This window comes from Amaranthus tricolor, chromosome 8 (genome assembly GCF_026212465.1).
Source record: "Amaranthus tricolor cultivar Red isolate AtriRed21 chromosome 8, ASM2621246v1, whole genome shotgun sequence".
NCBI lineage: Eukaryota > Viridiplantae > Streptophyta > Magnoliopsida > Caryophyllales > Amaranthaceae > Amaranthus > Amaranthus tricolor.
In genome coordinates this window covers 20524737-20543957 of record NC_080054.1, presented here as the reverse complement: position 1 = coordinate 20543957, position 19221 = coordinate 20524737, and the positions used below count along the sequence as shown (strand labels likewise).

Genomic DNA, 19221 nt, shown 5'->3' with positions numbered 1-19221 from the left:
AACGTTTAGAGACAACAATAGGGTGAATTGTTGTTTGAATAATTTATGTGTTTTTGTCCTATTTTGCGGAATTAAAACTTGAACTTGATACGCAAACATAGAAAGAGACAAACAAATTTTTACGTGGAAACCTTATAGACCTAAATAAAAGGAAAAACCATGAACCCCGGGATCTCAAAACACTTCACTATGTTTTAGGCAATTAGTAACAATTACATAAAACAATCAAACCTAAGCCAACTTGAGTTTCTCTCTAAACTCAATCTCTTTCTCACACTTCCCTAGGAAGCTCAAGCTTCTTCTATGAAGCTTTCTTTTACCCTTAGATTTCCCCAAGTCTAGTTACAAAAATTCTCTCAAAAACCCATTTACAAAGGCCAAAACCTAAGGATAAATAATAATGAGTTGCACAAGAAATATTTCTAAGTTAATTGGCAAATAAGAAGCAATGAATATTTCTTAATACTTCAATTAATAGCCGGTTTAAAAAAATAATCCTATATAAGAAATTTTCACGTAGCTTAGTTTAGAAGAATAACTACCCGCTTCACTCCTTAATCCTCATATAAAGGAGGAATGAGTAAATGTTTTTTGAAGTAATAGAAAAAGGCTATGATTTCTTTACTAATTAAGGCAAATGAATTTTTTTAAATAAAACATAATAAATCATGCCTAATAAAGTGGAGAAAAAATAGGAGAAATTTTCTCCACCACTTTAGTTGGTTGACGGTTATTATAATAATTATAATTAAAATTATTTTACCAATTAAATCTTTAACATAATTATGCAACTAATTAACCTTACCCATACATCAACTAAGAATACTTTCTTCAAAATTCTTTTTCTTAACCCTAAATCTTTTAGACTTGAATCTTAGGAACAATGCACTGTCCCAACTCATCAACAAGCATCGTTAGACTATCAACTTAGGAACAGTAGACCTCTTATTTACACTTTGATATCCTACAGCGATCTTCCTGTCCAACTTCCTTGGATATCTTAGACACTGACAAAGTCTATAAACCAAGCTTTAGGTACTATCAATGATCTTTATCCGGACCGGATATCAACCTGCAACAATCTCTAAAATACACTTGTTTATATTAAGTTTAGTCATCATCAAAACCTAAAAAGGCCAACAACATTTAACCTGTTCCAAGGTGAATTCATATGATTAATGAAGTCTAGATACATGAAACAATACTTTCTAGTTGAAAGAAAGGGGCATGTTCAATATTTTTACATCATTTTACATAAATTTTGGTCAAATAGTTAGCAAATAAAATATTTTATACTAAACAGTGATTAAAAGTTACTTTTATTATGAAATCTCATATATTCAAGAAAAACACATCAATATTTAATAACTTACTAAAATTTCTCAAAAATATTTTTTAAATTGTCATTTTATTATTATCACAAAAATAGTTATAATAATTTAAAATAGTAAATCAAACTCTCTTTTTGTTATATATGATAGTGGTCGATGGCCAACGAGTGTTTTGGGCCCTTTTCACATAAAAAAAGACTTAATTTAATTTATCATACTAAATCTTAGATTTAAATAATTAACATAACCACTTACAAAAATAAAAACTTTACGCAGTAACTTAGAAATTTACTATAATCTTAAGGATAAATTTAAATCTCAAAATAAAGTATAATAACAATATTCTTAATATAACCATACTTAATAAAAAAATAAGTTCATAAAATAACTTTCTACCTTATAAACCAATTTGAAGGCAAACATAAACATATTAATAAAGTTCTAACATAAAAATTCTTAAATATAATAACATTCCTAATGTAACACATAACTCATAAATATACTAGCACTAGTTTATAACATGAATCATACTTAATATCACTAAAATATAATTTTGTACCCAACTTCCTAAACTTGCTCAAAGATTATTAAATTAACATACTAAAAAATACTTAATAACAATATTCTTAATATAACCATACTTAATAAAAAATAAGTTCATAAAATAACTTACTACCTTATAGATTAATTTGAAGGCTAACATAGACATATTAATAAAGTTCTAACTTAAAAATTCTTAAAAATAATAACATTCCTAATGTAACACATAACTCATAAACATATTAGCACTAGTTTAGAACATGAATCATACTTAATATCACTAGAATATAATTTGGCTCCCAACTTTCTAAACTTGTTCAAAGCTTATTAAATTAACATACTAAAAAATACTTTTAGCATACACATACTTAATATAATCTTGATTATAATTTCATTAAAATAACTTGCTACTTAAACATATCAGCATATTTCATACTTTACATATTATAAAGTAAATATAGTGTAAAATTCCACAAAAAGAGTAAGGTAAGAAGCTATACATACTAACACCAAGGATTAGTACTAAGTACTAATCAGGATAATAGTAAAAAATAAGACCCTCCAAAATAGATAATAATGCTCCAAGATAATTAATCCAAAATCCCAAAATAATGATGATCTTTTAAGCTCAAAAAATAATTTAATCCAAACTCCAAAATAATGATACATTAAGTACCCAATAACCCAATAATGCTCCATAATGATAATGATTTAAGCTAAATAAAGAGTGCTCTAAGCTCCATCTTCTTGAATTTCTTCAACTAATAATAAAAGTATTAAGGTAGTAAGATTTTATTAAAGTGAAAATATAAAAAAAAATGTTAGAAAGATTTGATGATGGTGGTGTAAGTGATCTCATGGCTAAGGGGTATTTATAATGGGTTTGGACAACTTTCACTAGTGAAAAAAAAACATATCCTGCTGCTAATCAATTGCTGCGGTTTTTGCTGAACGCAGTTTAAAATAGCATAAAAGAATTCGCAAAAAAAAAAGTTAATCAAATGCTGCGGTTTTTTTGTAGCCCGCAGCACATGTGGAGTATATGCTGCGGTTTTTGGCAGCGCGCAGCAAATAATGATTGTAAAAAAATTAAAAACCCGCGTTTCAACGTTCATTTGCTCAAAACCCTCATATAATTGTTGTATTCTCCTAAAACCCACGACGACGACTTTCTTCTTCTTCAAGTTCTTTAAAAATTTCTTCAAAAATCCACGAAAATCTCTGTAAAAATCTCTTTAAGTTCTTCAAAAATCCAGGACTGCTACTGTAATCTTCTCTTCAATTTCATTCATCATCTTCCAAACCCTACGACTGCTACAGTACGTGTTCTTCAATAACCACCCATTGCACGAATTTCCTTCTCCATCTTTATTTAAGTTCTTCAACCCATCATTATTGCTTTTCCTTCAAAAACCCACAAAATTAGGGCTAAGCTTGTTCTTCTTCAAGGTATAAATTTTTCAATCTTTGTTTAAGTTCTTCAAGAATAGCTTCATTGTATTTTAATAAGGATTTAGTCTTTTTTTATACTAATTTTGATTTTGTTTTTCATTGTAGGTTACATAATCCTATTGTAGAAACAAAATTATCATATCTAATTACCAAGGTATGTATTTTATATTTGAATGTGAATAATTTACTTATGTATGTACTTAAATATTTGAATGTGAATAATTTTAATTAATTAGGATTTTTAGGGTAGATTGAATGTGAATAATTTACTTATGTATATATGTAGTTGTATATTTAAATGTGAATAATTTACTTATGTATGTAGTTGTATATTATTAGTTTCTTATTATTTTGATTTATGTGTATTTGATTAAAGAAAATGGTTTTTTTTGTTCTATATGTTTTGTAATTAAAATATACATAATTTGATTACTTTAAATAATATAAAGGTTATATAGGGTAAAATAGGGTTCATTTGGGTTAGTTATATATGTTAAAAGTTGTGTATTAATTTTATTTTGAATTAATTAATTACACTTAGGATGACAAAAGATCGTTCTTGGATGTATGAAAGCATTAAATCGTCAGAATTTTTTGATGGCGTATTAGAATATTGTAGTATTGCGGTTGAATATCAAGTTAGGATGGGGGGAGTTGGTTTTTATTGCCCATGTGTCACTTATGGCAATGTATGAAAGGTAGATAGTGTTCATATCCTTAGGGAGCACATACTTCGACGTGGGTTTAGGCCTCAATATCATGTTTGGGTTTGACATGATGAGGAGGGAGTTTACAAAGAGAAAAATGTTGTTGAGGATGTCAATAATGTGGTCGATGTCAATGAGGATGTAGTAGACCGTGTTGATGGGTATGAGACAGATGAAGAGAATGTCGATGAGGATGTGGATCGTGTTGATGAGATGATGGAGGGAGTCGAGGATGAGTTAGGAAAACGTCCTTGTGTTTTTGACTTGTTGATAGAGGCTTCTCAAAGGCCTTTGTACCCTTGATGTACAAAGTTCACCAAACTAACAGGAGTGTTGACAATTTTCAACATTAAGTCAAAGTTCAATTGGAGTGACGCTAGTTTCACAATGTTATTAGAAGCGTTTGGTGAGATACTTCCCGAGGGAAATGAACTTTCAAAGTCAACATATTATGCCAAAAAGCTCATGTGTCCTTTCGGCTTAGAGTACCAGAAGATTCATGCATGTCCGAATGATTGTGTATTGTATCAAAATGAAAACGAGAACTTAGAAGAGTGTCCTAGGTGTGGGTTATCGCGCTACAAGCGTAAAGGGGCTTGGGATGCTAAAGGGCCCCCGGCTAAGGTATTGTGGTATCTTCCAATAATACCTAGATTCAAGCGCTTGTTTTCTATAAAAAAAAGATGAGTTAAATTTGAGATGACATGCAGATAGTGTGAAGAAAGGTCACTTGCTCACACATCCATCTGATTCTCTGGAGTGGAAGAGTATTGATAGGTTGCATAAGACTTTTGGAGATAGAGTTCTTAATTTAAGGCTCGGACTGTGTACGGATAGAATGAACCCATTCGGTAATCTTAGTTCTCAACATAGTACTTGGCTAGTACCGTTAGTGATCTATAATTTTCCACCTTGGTTGTGTATGAAGCGTAAGTACATTATGTTTTCGCTTCTTATCTCGGGCCCTAAACAACCTGGCAATGACATAGATGTATATCTTGCACCTCTCGTTGAGTATTTGAGAAAGATGTGGAATGAAGGCGTTTCCGTGTTTGATGCATATGCTAATGAGGAGTTCACCTTGCGTGCAATGCTTTTATGCACCGTTAATGATTTTCCGGCATATGGCAACTTATCAGGGTATAAGAACAAAGGGAAGAAAGCATGCCCAATATGTATCGAGGACATGGAATCCACGTGGATTCCTAAGTGCAAACACGTATTCATGTACCATTGAAAATTCCTCCCACAAGATCACCAAGCAAGTATTCTACATTGTAGACCCATCTGATAAAAAATGGTCTATTGTTGTACCGGGAAAAAGAAGTATCCTTGATATAGGTGATGTTGAGGATGAGGAAGAATATGAAGCTTTTGAAGACTCCCTGCCCTTTATCAATCCAAAACCAGTGGATCAAGATGATGTAGATGTTGGTTATATGCATGTAGATCACACGAAAGGAATACATTTTAATTAAGTGATTCACAAGGTATGAATTTTAAGGTTTTTAAAGCTTTTTTGGCACTTTCGCGGATAAAGTAGCTCAAACTTGGTTTGTTTTGCATGAAACTTTGCACACAACACTATTTGGTATATATTATTGTATTGAAGTGGTTAAAATTGTAAATCATAGTCATATTTTTAAAATTACTTGGTAAGTTGCGATTTTAAGGTTTTTAAAGCTTTTTTGGCACTTTCACGCATAAAGTAGCTCAAACTTGGTTTGTTTTGTATGAAACTTTGCACACAACACTATTTGGTATATATTATGGTATTGAAGTGGTTATAATTGAATTTATGTTCCTATGTTCTAATATACTTCTATTCATACTCATTTAGGTACTCATATACAATGCATCTTTTCAGAGACGAAATTGTCCCCGAGATTGAGACCTCGGATAATTACCATCATAGTTATGACACTGAAGAGGACCAACTTGTTAGATACGAGCGTATGACTAAAGACGCTCCACCACTTAACAATAATTATGACACTGAAGACGCCCCACCAACGGATGCACCCACTACCACTAAGAAATGAAAATGGCGAGGTCCTACGAAAAACCTTAAAGTCACAGAGTGTGTTGCTACTCAATCCAGAACGATACCACCTAATGAAGTAGCAACCCTCAGAGCAGAAATAACGAAGGACGTTCTCGCCAAAGTGGCACTCGTGTTGCAGAAGATGGGAGCACCCACTGTAGACTTGGCAAATCTGATTGTCGAGGATCAGCAAAGTCAACATGGGGATCCTAACACTCGAACCCATTACCCTCGTAGCACCCCAGCCCATTACTACCCCCAAAGGGCAAAATCCTACCCCGGAGACCATGAACTCCGTTGCTCAAAATTCAGAGCTAACTCCCGAGCTAGTGGTAAAGGTACATGGTTTTTAAATATATAAGCACTTATTAATTTAAATTGTAACGTGTTTTAATATTTTATTATGATGCTTATTATACTAAATGACAAAATTTTCAGGAGGCGACTCCTTGTTCTCTTTTTCTGCTTCAGTTAGGTGTTGCTAGTGATGGCGACTTAAATGAGGTTGCATTTGGTGTGGCACAGCCAATCAAAGAGGGCCAAACAGTGCATTCCATGCCTATTACAAGTGGCCACATCAGTGTGACCGTAGAAACTATTCAAAAGGGGTTTGAATTTTTCCCACTTCCGGTTCTAATGCGAGAATGGAGCCTTGAGAAACTATCAGACACCTTAGGTAGTTTCGTCACATGGCCATATGCTTGGGTCCGATTCACTACCATGATAATAATCATTTTCTTTATTTTTTATGCTTACACTAATTTAATTTTATAAATTGAAATAGCAAAAGAGTCGAAAGGACTTTAGGAGAGATATCGGTTCCTTATCAAAGGTGTCGACTGGGTCAAAGTCGATGGCAATCACTCCAATTTTGACTGATGCGGAGCTAAAAGATCTCTCTCAAGATTGCAAATGGCTGCACAGATGTGCATCTCGCATGCTTGAGGAGGACCCAATCGTTCTAACCCTGCAGAAGGAACAATTCTGCTTTGTTGAGAGCCCTTTTTTAATTATTGGTCCTAGTGACATCGGACAATTTTTGAGAGGAAAAATATTGAATGTAGCTCTTATCCATGTCTACATGAGGTGATGTTCATTATCTTAAAATTTAGGCATTATTGTTTAATTGTTTTAATAACCGAATTACTAACAAAATTTTCTTATTCATGAGTTTAGTGCGGCTTATAAAGAGCTAAATTCTTGTGAACCTCCAATAAAAATTGGATGGTTTTGTCCTAAGTCAATGATCCAGATGACATCAAAGCATACATTGAGACTGCTTTGAATAATTCCCTTGCATCTAAACACACGTTCATTCTGGCTCCATATGTGGAAGAGTTGTTTTATTTTTGAAATTGAACTTATCTTTTGATTTTTAACTTCACATAATCTCTAATTTGTTGATTTTAAATTTGCGTTTGTAGCTTGCATTCATACTTTTGGTCATATATCCTTTAACGAATACTGTGCACGTCTTCGACTCATTACAAAAAGCTCAAAGCCCGCCTCGCAACACAAAATTCAAAGCCTCGTTGAATGCGTACGTAATTTGATAAATTTTACCAATTTCATTAAATTAAGTGTTATATATATAAATAGTATTACATTAATATTATTACATGCATTGATATATAAATAATTATACTTTTCCCATGCATTTCAGCACAATGAAGAAAGTGCGTGGAGAAATGGGATCTATATCCAGAGCCACATTTTCGAAATGAACAGAAATAAAGGTACACAACACTATTCGATTTTAGGGGTTTTTTTCAAGTGTTTTTGGCACTTTCGCGCATAAAGTAGCTCAAACATGGTTTGTTTTGCACAAAACTTGGCACAAAATACTATTTGGTTAATGTTATTGTGTTGAAGAGGTTAGAATTGAAAATCATTGTCATATGCTTGAAATTACGTGCGTGTTGCGATCTTAAGGGTTGTTTAAGCATTTTTTGGTACTTTCCCGCATAAAGTATTTCAAACTTGGTTTGTTTTGCAGGAAACTAGGCACACAATACTACTTGGTTAATATTATTGTGTTGAAGTGGTAAGAATTGAAAATCATAGTCATATGCTTGAAATTACGTGCTAAGTTGCGATTTTAAGGGTTTTTAAAGCTGTTTTGGTACTTTCGCACACCACTTATCTCAAACTTGGTTTGTTTTGCACGAAACTTGGCACACAACACTATTTAGTTAATATTATTGTGTTGAAGTGGTTAGAATTGAAAATCATAGTCATATGCTTAAAATTACGTGCTAAGTTGCGATTTTAAGGGTTTTTTAAAGATTTTTTGGCACTAACATCTATTTTTAGAGCTTTCGACAAGATTATAATACCGTTGATTGCGGCTACTACACTCTCAAATACATGGAGGATATCTTACAATTCGTGAAGGAGATTGGAGTCGAAAACATTGATGTCGTAAGTATCTGTTACGTTCTTAAATTATAATATTATGTAGTTACTATTGATACGTAAAATCTAATGTTTATGTATAATTTAATTTAATATTATATTATAGGTTTTATACAACACTCCAAGGAAAACACGCCCTTTGAGAGATAGGGAAATAGGCGAATTGAAAGACAAAATTGTCGCGTATCTTGCTAATTTTTGTTCTTGGTAAATAATGTAATAAGTTTAGATTTAGGACTTTTGTATATGTATATTATTTTATATACGAACGAGAGTGTGTATATATATATATATATTAGTTCGTGATTATTGGTGATTATCATTGGATTATTACATTGTACATTAATCATTAGATTATTTATTAATATTCTTGGTTTTAAATCTTTTGAACCAAGTGGCCTTCCACGCTTTCTTTGCACAACAATTTCATCACTTTTTGCTTTTTCATCAGGAATTTCTATTCGAGCTGGAGTATTTGCTGCTGGTATATGTGATTTTGTAACTCTCTTAGTATTTGTGAATGCATCAGGTAATTGGTTAGCAACACTTTGTAGATGACAATTCGTTGTACTTCTTGTTCACATGATTTTGTTTTTGGGTCTAAATATTCTAAATGTGTTGCTTCCCAAATAAGTTTCATATTTCTTTTCTGTAAGTTCACATTCTTTCCCCTTAAGGATGGGAATATTGTCTCATAAAAGTAGCAATCAACAAATCTAGCTTGAAATTGATCACCAGTTAATGGTTCAAGATATCGAATGATTGATGGAGATTCAAAATCGACAAATATTCCCATTCTTCTTTGTGGACCCATTTTTGTACGTTGAGGGGGAGCAATGGGCACATATACAGCGCATCCAAAGATTTTCAAATGTGAAATATTTAGTTCATGACCAGCTACTAATTGCATTGGCGAATATTTATGATAAGCTGTAGGTCTTAGCCTAATCAATGATGCTGCATGTAATATTGCATAACCCCAGGCCGATGATGGTAATTTTGATTTCATTAGCAGTGGTCTTGCAATTAATTGCAATCTCTTAATTAAGGATTCAGCATGACCATTTTGTGTGTGAACATGTGGCACAAGGTGTTCCACTTTAATTACAATTGACATGCAATAATCATTAAAAGTTTGAGATGTGAATTCGGCATTGTCCAATCTAATACTTTTTATTGTATAATCAGGAAAATGATTTTTCAATTTGATGATTTATGCAAGTAGTTTCGCAAATGCATTGTTTCTACTTGATAGAAGGCTTACATGAGACCATCTTGTGGAAGCATCTATTAAGACCATGAAGTACCTAAAAGGTCCACATGGTGGATTAATTGGTCCACATATATCTCCTTGAATTCTTTCAAGAAATATAGAAGATATAGTAACTATCTTATTTACTGATTGTCTAGTAATAAATTTTCCAAGAGAACAAGAGGTGCATAAGAGCTCATTCGACTGGGGAATCTTAATATTTCTTAGTGGATGCCCAACTGAATTTTCTATTATTTTATACATCTACCCAGTGCCAGGATGACCTAAGCGGTCATGCCATAAAGTGAATAGCTCCTTATTGTCTAATCTTATCATATTTATTTCAATCGGGCGTATATGGGTGAGATACAACCCCGATGAATATGCTGGCATCCTTTTAATGATAATTTTTGTTCCATTTCTTTCTGCTGTAAGGCATAAGAATTCTTTTTCATTTATAATTTTGGTTTCCATATGGTAACCATTTTGTCTTATTGCCTTGAAACTGATAAGATTTCTTCGAGATTTACTCGAGTATAGTGCATCATTTATTTCTAATTTTGTCCCCATAGGGAGTATGATGCATGCTTTTTCAGTGCCTTTGATTAATTTTGTTGTTCCTGATATGGTATTAACATTTGCCTCAAGCAATGTTAGGTTTGAAAAATATTCTCGAATTTTCAATATCGTATGTATTGCTCCACTGTCCAGGAGGCAATGAAATGTTGATCCAATTACTGACATTTCCTTTTCTAAGACAAGAGAAGAAGAAAAAGAAACAAATTTATATTATTAATATAAAGCTAGAATACTCAATACAAAAACATTAGTAGAGAATTACAACTTATCAAATGAAAAACAAGTTAGATAAACATAAAATGCATATAATTTATAGACTAAAATAACCAAATGGATATGCACATAATATGATGACATGATCAGATAAATAGAGATAAAACCGTCCATACAGGCGATAACAATACTAAATTAGCCAGTCCATAAAGCCGGTAATTACAAAATAATATTAGCCAGTCCATATAGGCGGCTGAAAAAGTAAAAACGAACATAAAGATTAAACGACATTATTAAAATAAATTATTTTATGGGTTAATAGTCTGAAAACGTTTGTTACTAGTTTTCTTCGTCGTCGTCATTTTTTCTTTTATTATTTTCTTGTGGGACTGTAGGATCATTAGTAGGTTGGACTGGTGGGTTATCAGTAGATTGTGGGGGCTGATTAGTAGGTGGTTGTACTGGTGGATTAGTTGCATTATTGGGACTTGACATTGAGCTTTCATTTATATGAGTATTATTTGGACTATGTCTTCGCAGTTAGTTTGAATCACTATTAGCTGGGTTGGTAATAACAGATATCCAATTTTCTTCAAGGATAAAGTATAAAACGGTGTTAGTAACACCTTGAATAATAATATTGATACCATTTGATTGTTGGTCCATATTGTGGCTAATTAATGTTATAATGTTTTGAAAAAAAAATATTACCTTCTTGGGTTTTGAGAGCGAAAAATGGTGCTGATAACGTGTTAAAAGGTAGGAAGAATATAAGGAGAAAAATTAGTATAAGAGATAAACTTATATCTGTTTTATCTTTCTATTACATTTCTCATATCTGTATTACAATAATTTGTAGATATATATATAGCAAAAGATGGAAAGAAGAGACAAATGTGGTACTGCTGTGAAAATAAAATGTTGGTATTGCTTATCCATATTTTATATGAAAGTCAGATTTCAAAACTCAGTAATGAAATCAAGTAATTTATGAACCGACGACTAAATAACAATTTCGAAAGAAAACAACACTTATACTACTTATCAAGTAATTTCAAAATAAAATACTTCTAATGCTTATCAGATATCAATAATATGGAATTAGAAATCAAGAAATTAAGATTCAACATATTGAATTCGAATTCAACATCGAACAATCAAGATTCAAGGATGAATTTATGAACTAAACAAACGACATGCAGTAAAATCAGTAAAATCACGAATCACCAACGATGAAATTCAGACTCAAAATCAAAAATTAAAAACAAGAAATCAAGCATATTCCAAATCAATTAATCAAGAAATTAAGAATCACATGAAAATCAAGAATCAAGATGAACTTGAAAGGGAAAGAGAATTGGAATTAAATAGAAAAAAACTTACCACTATTACAATGGGAATTGATGAAGTCAAAGGGACGACATTTACCGCCACACACACCCGATGAAAGAGCCATACACAAGGAAAATTTAACCCAAAGAAAAATGGCTACATTCGTTTTTTAAAAATTATCGTTATAATGGTAAAAACGACGTTAAACGTAAAATAGGCGAATAAATGCTTGTTTCGATCGAATTTTCAAAAAAGTTATCCCATAAGGTTAATTGCGACGTCCTTTTTTTAGAAAAATATCATTATGATGGGTAAAGACGATGTTAGTGCTAAAATGGCAGGGTACAATTGATAACTTGAAAAGTCAAAGGTGATTGGGGGTGGTCGAAAAAGTCAAAGGTGATAAGTAATGGTCAACGATCATTTAGACTGGTCAAAGGTCACGTGGGCTGGTCAATAGTCACTTGGATTGAATATTTTTGAGACTGTAATGCGCAAAAAATAATCGTTGAGACTGCAATTCGCAAAAGTTTTAAACTTGAAGGTTGTAATTTGCGATTAATTTTTTATTTATTATTAGCAGAACTGAATTACAATGACATTATAATTGAGAAATAAATAAATGAACATACATAATTAATAATAAATATGTAGATACTCAATATCAAATATATTGTATCATATGTCATTTTTCTAGCCGAATACATTATATATTTTACGTTTAATTACATTTATCAAATTCATTTGCTGTATCCATCGCTTGAAATCCCTTCTTTTGTGTCCATTTAAGATTCCACAATTCTATTAAATTATCTTGTGTAATTTTAAAATATTGTTAATTTTTCTTATATTATTAACTAATTGCTTATATTATAAATATTATATTTATTATTATTTCTATAATCATATAAAAAGATAATTTGTTTCTTTAGAGAAAATACATAAATATTCTCTAATCTTTTAAATTCTTATTTAAATTGTTAGAATTAATGTAAAAATAATTTTAAAAAACTTACTTAATTTAGCTTAAAATTAATTTAGAAAAATGAAATGACACGTAATCAATCTTAAACTTATTAAATTGATCTATTTGACAATACTTTGAGAAATTGACATTAATCATTTTCTAATTTTTTATTATATTGTATGATGTATGATTTTTAATGTGTCTTAAATAAATACCACTTTCCTTGTTTTCATTTGTTATTTTCATTATTCTCTTTTTACGCATATTCAATGCAAATTTAAAAGTCAAATATTTTAATTATGAGTTTTAAAAATTCTATAAAGTTGATATTTAAAAAATATATATTAAGACGAATCTATTAAGATCTCATAAAAATACTTTTTGTTTATAGATCGATGAAAAATCATAGTTAAAATTTGACGCTAAAAGTTGTAAATTCTACCCCTCTAATTTCTAACGTTATTTCCATTTATAATATTCCACCTTAAAAATTTTAATATATATATCTAGAAGATAAAATGTATACATGTGAGATCTCATTAGATTCATTTAATATATTTTTTTTATTATTTATATTTTAAAATTTTTATTATGTGTATTTAGAGATATTAAAATTTAAAATTTAAGTAAACAATAATAACAAAAAAGAACCTTGAGTATTTGAGAAGAATTTATGAAAACGAATGACTTGGGATGTTTAATTCTGAATGCAAACTTCTCTCCTCCACTTTTTTTAACATTTACGAATACATTCCTCAATTAATCAATTTCGTTTCGTCTTCTTCATCCACTACTTTCTCTCTCTTAGGGTTAGGATTCTTAACTTAACCGTCTTTTTCTCAAAATCAATGGCGTCAACAAGGAAGATCACACTCAAGAGTTGCGATGGAGAGACCTTTGAAGTAGAAGAACAAGTTGTTTTGGAATCGCAGACAATTAAACACATGGTTGAAGATGATTGTGCTGATAGTGTTATTCCTTTACCTAATGTTACTAGTAAAATCCTTGCTAAAGTTATCGAATATTGTAAGAAGCATGTTGATTCACCTAAATCGTCAGAAAATAATGTCCGTCAAGTTGATGAGGAACTCAAGACTTGGGATGCTGATTTTGTTAGAGTTGATCAGGCTACTCTATTCGATCTTATCCTTGTATGCTCTCATTACTTCTTTCTTAAATTTTTCTATCTGTTTGTTTGACTGTGGATTTCGTGTGTTGGTTTGAAGTCGGTTGGGAAATTGAGTTTTGAAATGAGCTGATAAACTAGGTTTGGGGTTTCAAAGTTTGTATGTTCTGGATGAGCTTGAATTGTGTGTATTATTATGTGAAGTAGAAACAACAGCGAAGGGTTTTCTAATTCTCTTTGTTTTAATTTTGTGCAATTATGTTCAACTGCTGGATTGTATAATTTTCTACGCAATTGTTTGTTATTTTTGTAATTAAATTTCGTCTTTCAGCATATTTTGTTTCACGGAGACATCATCATGTTCTAATATTGAATTATTCTGAATGAGCTTGAATTGCCTGTGTTATTGGGAAGAAGAAACAATAGTGGAGATTTTTCGTAATTCTAATGTGTTGTAGTTTTGTGCAATTGTGTTCCATTGCTGGATTGTGCTTTTTCTACGAAACTGTTTCTAAGGTTTCATCATTGGATTTGGTCTTTTTTGTATGATAATTTGTTTTTCTAGGACATTGTTAATAGTTGAAAAAATTGAAATTTTGTTTCTCCAACTATTTGTAGTGGTCTAGAGGCATGGTTTGATTACTTGTTGTGAGGAGGCTGTATGGAGTTTTTGCTAGTGAAGTGAAACTATTGATTTGCTAGAGCTGTTATCGTGGTAATGAGCTACTTATATGATCATATTTACTCCCCATAGGTAAAGATGGTGTACTAGGCAGGATTGAACAATTTTTCCAAGGTGCATGGCTTGGGTTACTTGTCATATAGCTGTGGTCATAGTTTTTGGGTTCTTGGTATTGAGGACTGGAAGTGGGTGTAAAGTGATGATTCTGGCATCACTTGTTTTCACATGAAAAGAGAGTAAGTGAGGATGCCTATATAAATTTTTCGGGTTTAATGACATCACTTTCAGAAGACAAATGTGTGTTCGTGTTTTTTGTTTTGCTTCATCTCATTGTATGTTCTTGTTTGACTATTTGATCATGAAACTTTGGAATCTGATTGATTATGATAGTGTACTCAGTTAGAGTATTATTGGTAGATTGAAGCTTAATGGGTGTGAAATTTTGTTGTTTTTATTCCTTTTTGTGTAAAAGTTGACTCAAAATCCATACTGTAGCCCTTGATTGAAAAATGAAAAACAGATAAGAAGTTTAGAACAGTTATTGATAGAAGTACCTAATTACCTGTAGTCATCTTACGTGCAACTTTGACAGAATCATGATTTATGATATTGCAAAAAATACAAGGTTTTGTTGGGTTAAGTGTGCTTACTTGAACTATTTGATCTATTGTTTATTGTGGTGTTAAATGTGATAGGATTATGTTTGGGAATATAATTTAATACTACCTTATTGGTTGCTCAGTTGAAACAGGATCAGCCTCTTTATAGTATCATGGGATATTCAGTTCAAAGGATTAAGAAAATTTTGGTTCTGATACTTGGTAGTATAGCTGCTGCTCGGCACTTCATATGCTGCTGTTATCTGAAAATGAATGACCTTCACCTTTTATTTGCATGGTTGCTGGCTTTCTTAAGTTATTGTCTCTCTAGCACACTATCCTTGCATGTATTGCGTTTAGGTTACAGTTTCCATCAATTAATCTCAATAAAAGTTTGTATCACAATCGAAACCCTAATTTTGAGCTATCTCGCTTACTAGCATATATGATTGAAGTCTTCTGGATAATATTTGTATCAGTCATTTACAAGGTTCAATAAAAGTTTGGTAATTGGTATGTTAATGTCATGGATCCGTTATTGGATAATGGTGTGCCCTCTCGATGTTACTCTCATTATTGCTATGAATTGCTATGGTTTTGGTTTCCTTATCTTTTATTTCCAGGTAGCCTAATTTGACCGAGTTTTGGTCCTTTTTATCGTAGTGTAAAAATGTTGTTACGGTCGTTGTAATGCAACGGTGGTACAATTACGGGAGTGATGCAGTAACGAGAGTGATTCAATTATCGTAACGCCTAAATATCGGTTGAATCATAAGATATCTCTTGATACGGCCCAAAACGCGTTTTTTTACACCTTTATTACGGAAGTATGGGTTCATTTGTTTTGAGAACCTTTACAACTCGGCCGCCTTGTTTTTACACATGCTTGTTATTTTTATGTGCCTTTTAGGTATAAGAAAATTATGTTGTCATTAAACCCACTTCTTTTTCTTGTTATCTTTCTTGTTCATAGTGCTTGTTAGGTATTAAGATGTCCTTTCTGTTATTAGATACACATGTATGACTTAAATTATTGATTGGCTGCTTGTTGTAACATATCAGGCTGCCAACTACCTGAATATTAAGAGCTTGTTGGATTTGACTTGCCAAACTGTGGCGGACATGATTAAGGGAAAGACACCGGAGGAGATAAGAAAGACTTTTAACATTAAGAATGACTTCACTCCAGAGGAAGAGGAAGAGGTTCGCAGGGAGAACCAGTGGGCCTTTGAATGATATTTAAGTGGCAGAATGATCTTATCGAAACATGCGGGACTCAAAGTTCTATGATTACACTACTGTATTTGTGTCTTGTAGTAATGTTTATCCTGACATTGATCTCATCTTTACCATTCCATCTAGAATACTTTGCGAATGGTGAGACAAAGATGGATTTGTAAATAATATTTGTGCTGTTGTCCGAGGGTTACTGCTGGTAGCTGTCTGCTGCGCTGATGATTGCCTCACATGCGCGCCTCCTATCTTTTCAACCTGTTAATTATGTATTTGTAGTACTCTGGTTTTCATAAAGATCTATCGTTCTTTGTTCATTTGTTTTATTGTATCGTACTAGTATTATTATCTACTGGTGTGCAAGCTGTCGCTAATACTTCTACTATTTGGGTGGACGTTAATTTTCAGCCATGCTGAGTAGTGAGTGCCTAGCATTATGAACTAACTGCAAGCCTGCAACTATAGGCGGGGCAATAGCTCAAGCAGCCTTTTTAACCAACACTTTGCATGAGTTTGGGTTTGGGCGTGCAAACCCTACTATTTGCCTATTTGGTACTATTACTAGTATGTATGATCAATGTTCATTGACTACAAGCATTCTGTAGCGTCAATTAGACATCAATATGAATGAGTCCAAGTTCTAACTTTGGACATTAAGTTTTGGGCATTGTTAAGTGCATCAAGAGAGCATCGGTGTAACCCTAACCCTTTGACGGTCCCCACTCTTCAGTGCATAGCACATAGACTTGCCAATTTTGACCCGAAACTCAATGCAAAACTAGTGGGTCACTCGTAATTAGAAAATGACCATACTCGAAAAATTTAGGTCGAACACGCCCTGTTGGTGGTATCAAACCTGACCCGATTCGAAATTATCTACTCAAAAATCAACCTGGATTGAATGCCAGGTCTCATTTCCTATTTTAAAATTGTTAATATTTTTGTGAAACCTATAAGAATATAGCCATGGAGTTTTTGTCTACTTTTTTCTCAATCAGTTCCTCCACACCAGCAACATCAACCCACCTTCTAGCAAAAATGTAACTATTCAAGAGTAGTGCATAACACTTTGTTTTGTGGCTCTATTTCAATTAAATTCTTTCGAACTTGTTTGGCCATGGATGAATCACCTTGGAACTGGCAAGACCCAAGGAAACTTCCCCACGTCATTGATTACGAAGGCATATAATAACTGAACTCGTCACACTCCGATAAATGAACTTGCACTAGACGTTTGCTTGCCAGTAGATTTCAATGCATAAACAATGCACTAAATTGGGTTTTATATGAAAAGAAAATCACCATTGTCATTCAAATTCGCAACCTGATCACCCCACAACCACTATACATATGAATAAAATAATTTTATATTTGCATAACACTACCAAAACCATTCTTAATATAGCTAGTCTCTTGAGACTTGAGAGAACGTCTTTTTGAGAGACGTCTCTCAAGCTCAACCCATTAAAGATTAATGCCTACTTGTCGTAATCTTAATGTCTACTTATATTATCCTTAATGCTTAGTTACCGTATTCTTAATGCCTACTTTTAATATCTTGAATGTCTACTTACATTATTTTTAATTTCTACTTACAATATTTTAAAAAATGTATATTGGGCCGGCTCAATTAGAGATGGTCTCTCAAAAACACCGTCTCTCACTCCAATTTGTGTTCTTAATAACTTACTTTTAGAGCAATTGCATAATTACTCACTTTGGCTATCACCGAAAACAATAGGCAGACATCTTTACGACCTCAATCCACCCACAAAACCTCCTAGCCATTGGGATTTTTTAAAAGCCCTCTATTTATGCCATGTACTCGACCTTTTTAGTTGATTGAGCTACTACCCCCTTGCTATATTAACCTTCGCAATTTAGTTGACCATCCATGACAAATTACATATCCCAAAATTGACTTCTTCTCATTAAGATCTCCGTTATAACAAGAATCGACATTACCGTATAAGTCATCACTATTCATCCCATATTCTATTAATGTACTATATAAACCATCAAATACCTAAGGATCCACTTGACTCCAAGCAATGAGACTTAACCGAATTTATGATAAATCTACTCACAACACCAACCACTTAAGCAATGTCCGACATAGTATAAACCATCTCATGCATAATGTTTCCCACCCCATTAGCATGTGGAATTGACGATATGCATTCCTTGTTATGTTTGGACCTTGTAAAATCCATCTTTGACAATGCATTTGCAATGCCAAAGGAGTTGATATAGACTTTGTATTTTTAATTTAAAATCTCTCCAAAGCCTAAAATTTACTTTTCTTAGAATGAGCACAAACTTTTATTTGATCTATTCCTAATGATTTCCATACCATGAATCCTCTTTACGACCCCTAAGTCTTTCATCTCAAAGTCACCCTTCAACAAATCCTTCACCATCTTCACCTCAATCATGTCTTTTGCTACAAGCATGTCATTTACATGTAGCAAAGATACAACAAAGAACTACTACACACTTCTTTCAAATAAACACAAATATCATATTGAACTTCTTGAAAAACCATTTTCAATCATACATTTGTCAAATTGTTTGTAACATTTATGGGCTGATTCTTTAAGACCATATATTGACTTTCTGAACAAATATATATGATCCTCTTTACCCTCAACCACATAATCATATGGTTGCCTCATGTAAATTTCCTCTTCTAACTCACCATACAAGAATGAGATTTTAAAATCGAGTTATTTCAATTTACAATCATTCA

At 32.3% G+C, this 19221-nt stretch overlaps 2 protein-coding genes across 3 annotated transcripts; both read left to right on the top strand.

The window, feature by feature from the left end:
- The first annotated feature begins 7083 nt into the window (after positions 1-7083).
- On the top strand, positions 7084-9096 carry LOC130820280 (uncharacterized). Of its 2 annotated transcripts, none has more exons than XR_009045149.1 (5): positions 7084-7411; positions 7499-7614; positions 7738-7810; positions 8388-8495; positions 8596-9089. XR_009045149.1 is itself a non-coding variant. In XM_057685601.1 (5 exons), the coding sequence occupies exons 1-5, from the start codon at positions 7402-7404 to the stop codon at positions 8698-8700; spliced, it is 399 nt and encodes a 132-aa protein (XP_057541584.1). In that variant the 5' UTR covers positions 7084-7401; the 3' UTR covers positions 8701-9096. The 2 variants fall into 2 exon arrangements, 1 of the variants encoding a protein (XP_057541584.1); XM_057685601.1 differs by having other exon boundaries at positions 8401-8495; positions 8596-9096.
- A 4442-nt stretch (positions 9097-13538) lies between these two features.
- Positions 13539-16789, top strand: LOC130820279 (SKP1-like protein 1B). Its single transcript, XM_057685600.1, has 2 exons — positions 13539-13983; positions 16302-16789. The coding sequence occupies exons 1-2, from the start codon at positions 13681-13683 to the stop codon at positions 16473-16475; spliced, it is 477 nt and encodes a 158-aa protein (XP_057541583.1). The 5' UTR covers positions 13539-13680; the 3' UTR covers positions 16476-16789.
- The last annotated feature ends 2432 nt before the right edge of the window (positions 16790-19221 follow it).

What these genes read in the sequence shown, in the direction of transcription:
- LOC130820280 (XM_057685601.1), top strand. An exon ending in CGAAATGAACAGAAATAAAG is followed by an intron (nt 7,811 to 8,400) that starts GTACACAACACT and finishes GCTTTCGACAAG; the next exon opens with ATTATAATACCGTTGATTGC. An exon ending in GAGTCGAAAACATTGATGTC is followed by an intron (nt 8,496 to 8,595) that starts GTAAGTATCTGT and finishes ATTATATTATAG; the next exon opens with GTTTTATACAACACTCCAAG.
- LOC130820279 (XM_057685600.1), top strand. Translation starts at nt 13,681, where the DNA reads ATGGCGTCAACAAGGAAGATCACACTCAAGAGTTGCGATGGAGAGACC. An exon ending in CTCTATTCGATCTTATCCTT is followed by an intron (nt 13,984 to 16,301) that starts GTATGCTCTCAT and finishes GTAACATATCAG; the next exon opens with GCTGCCAACTACCTGAATAT.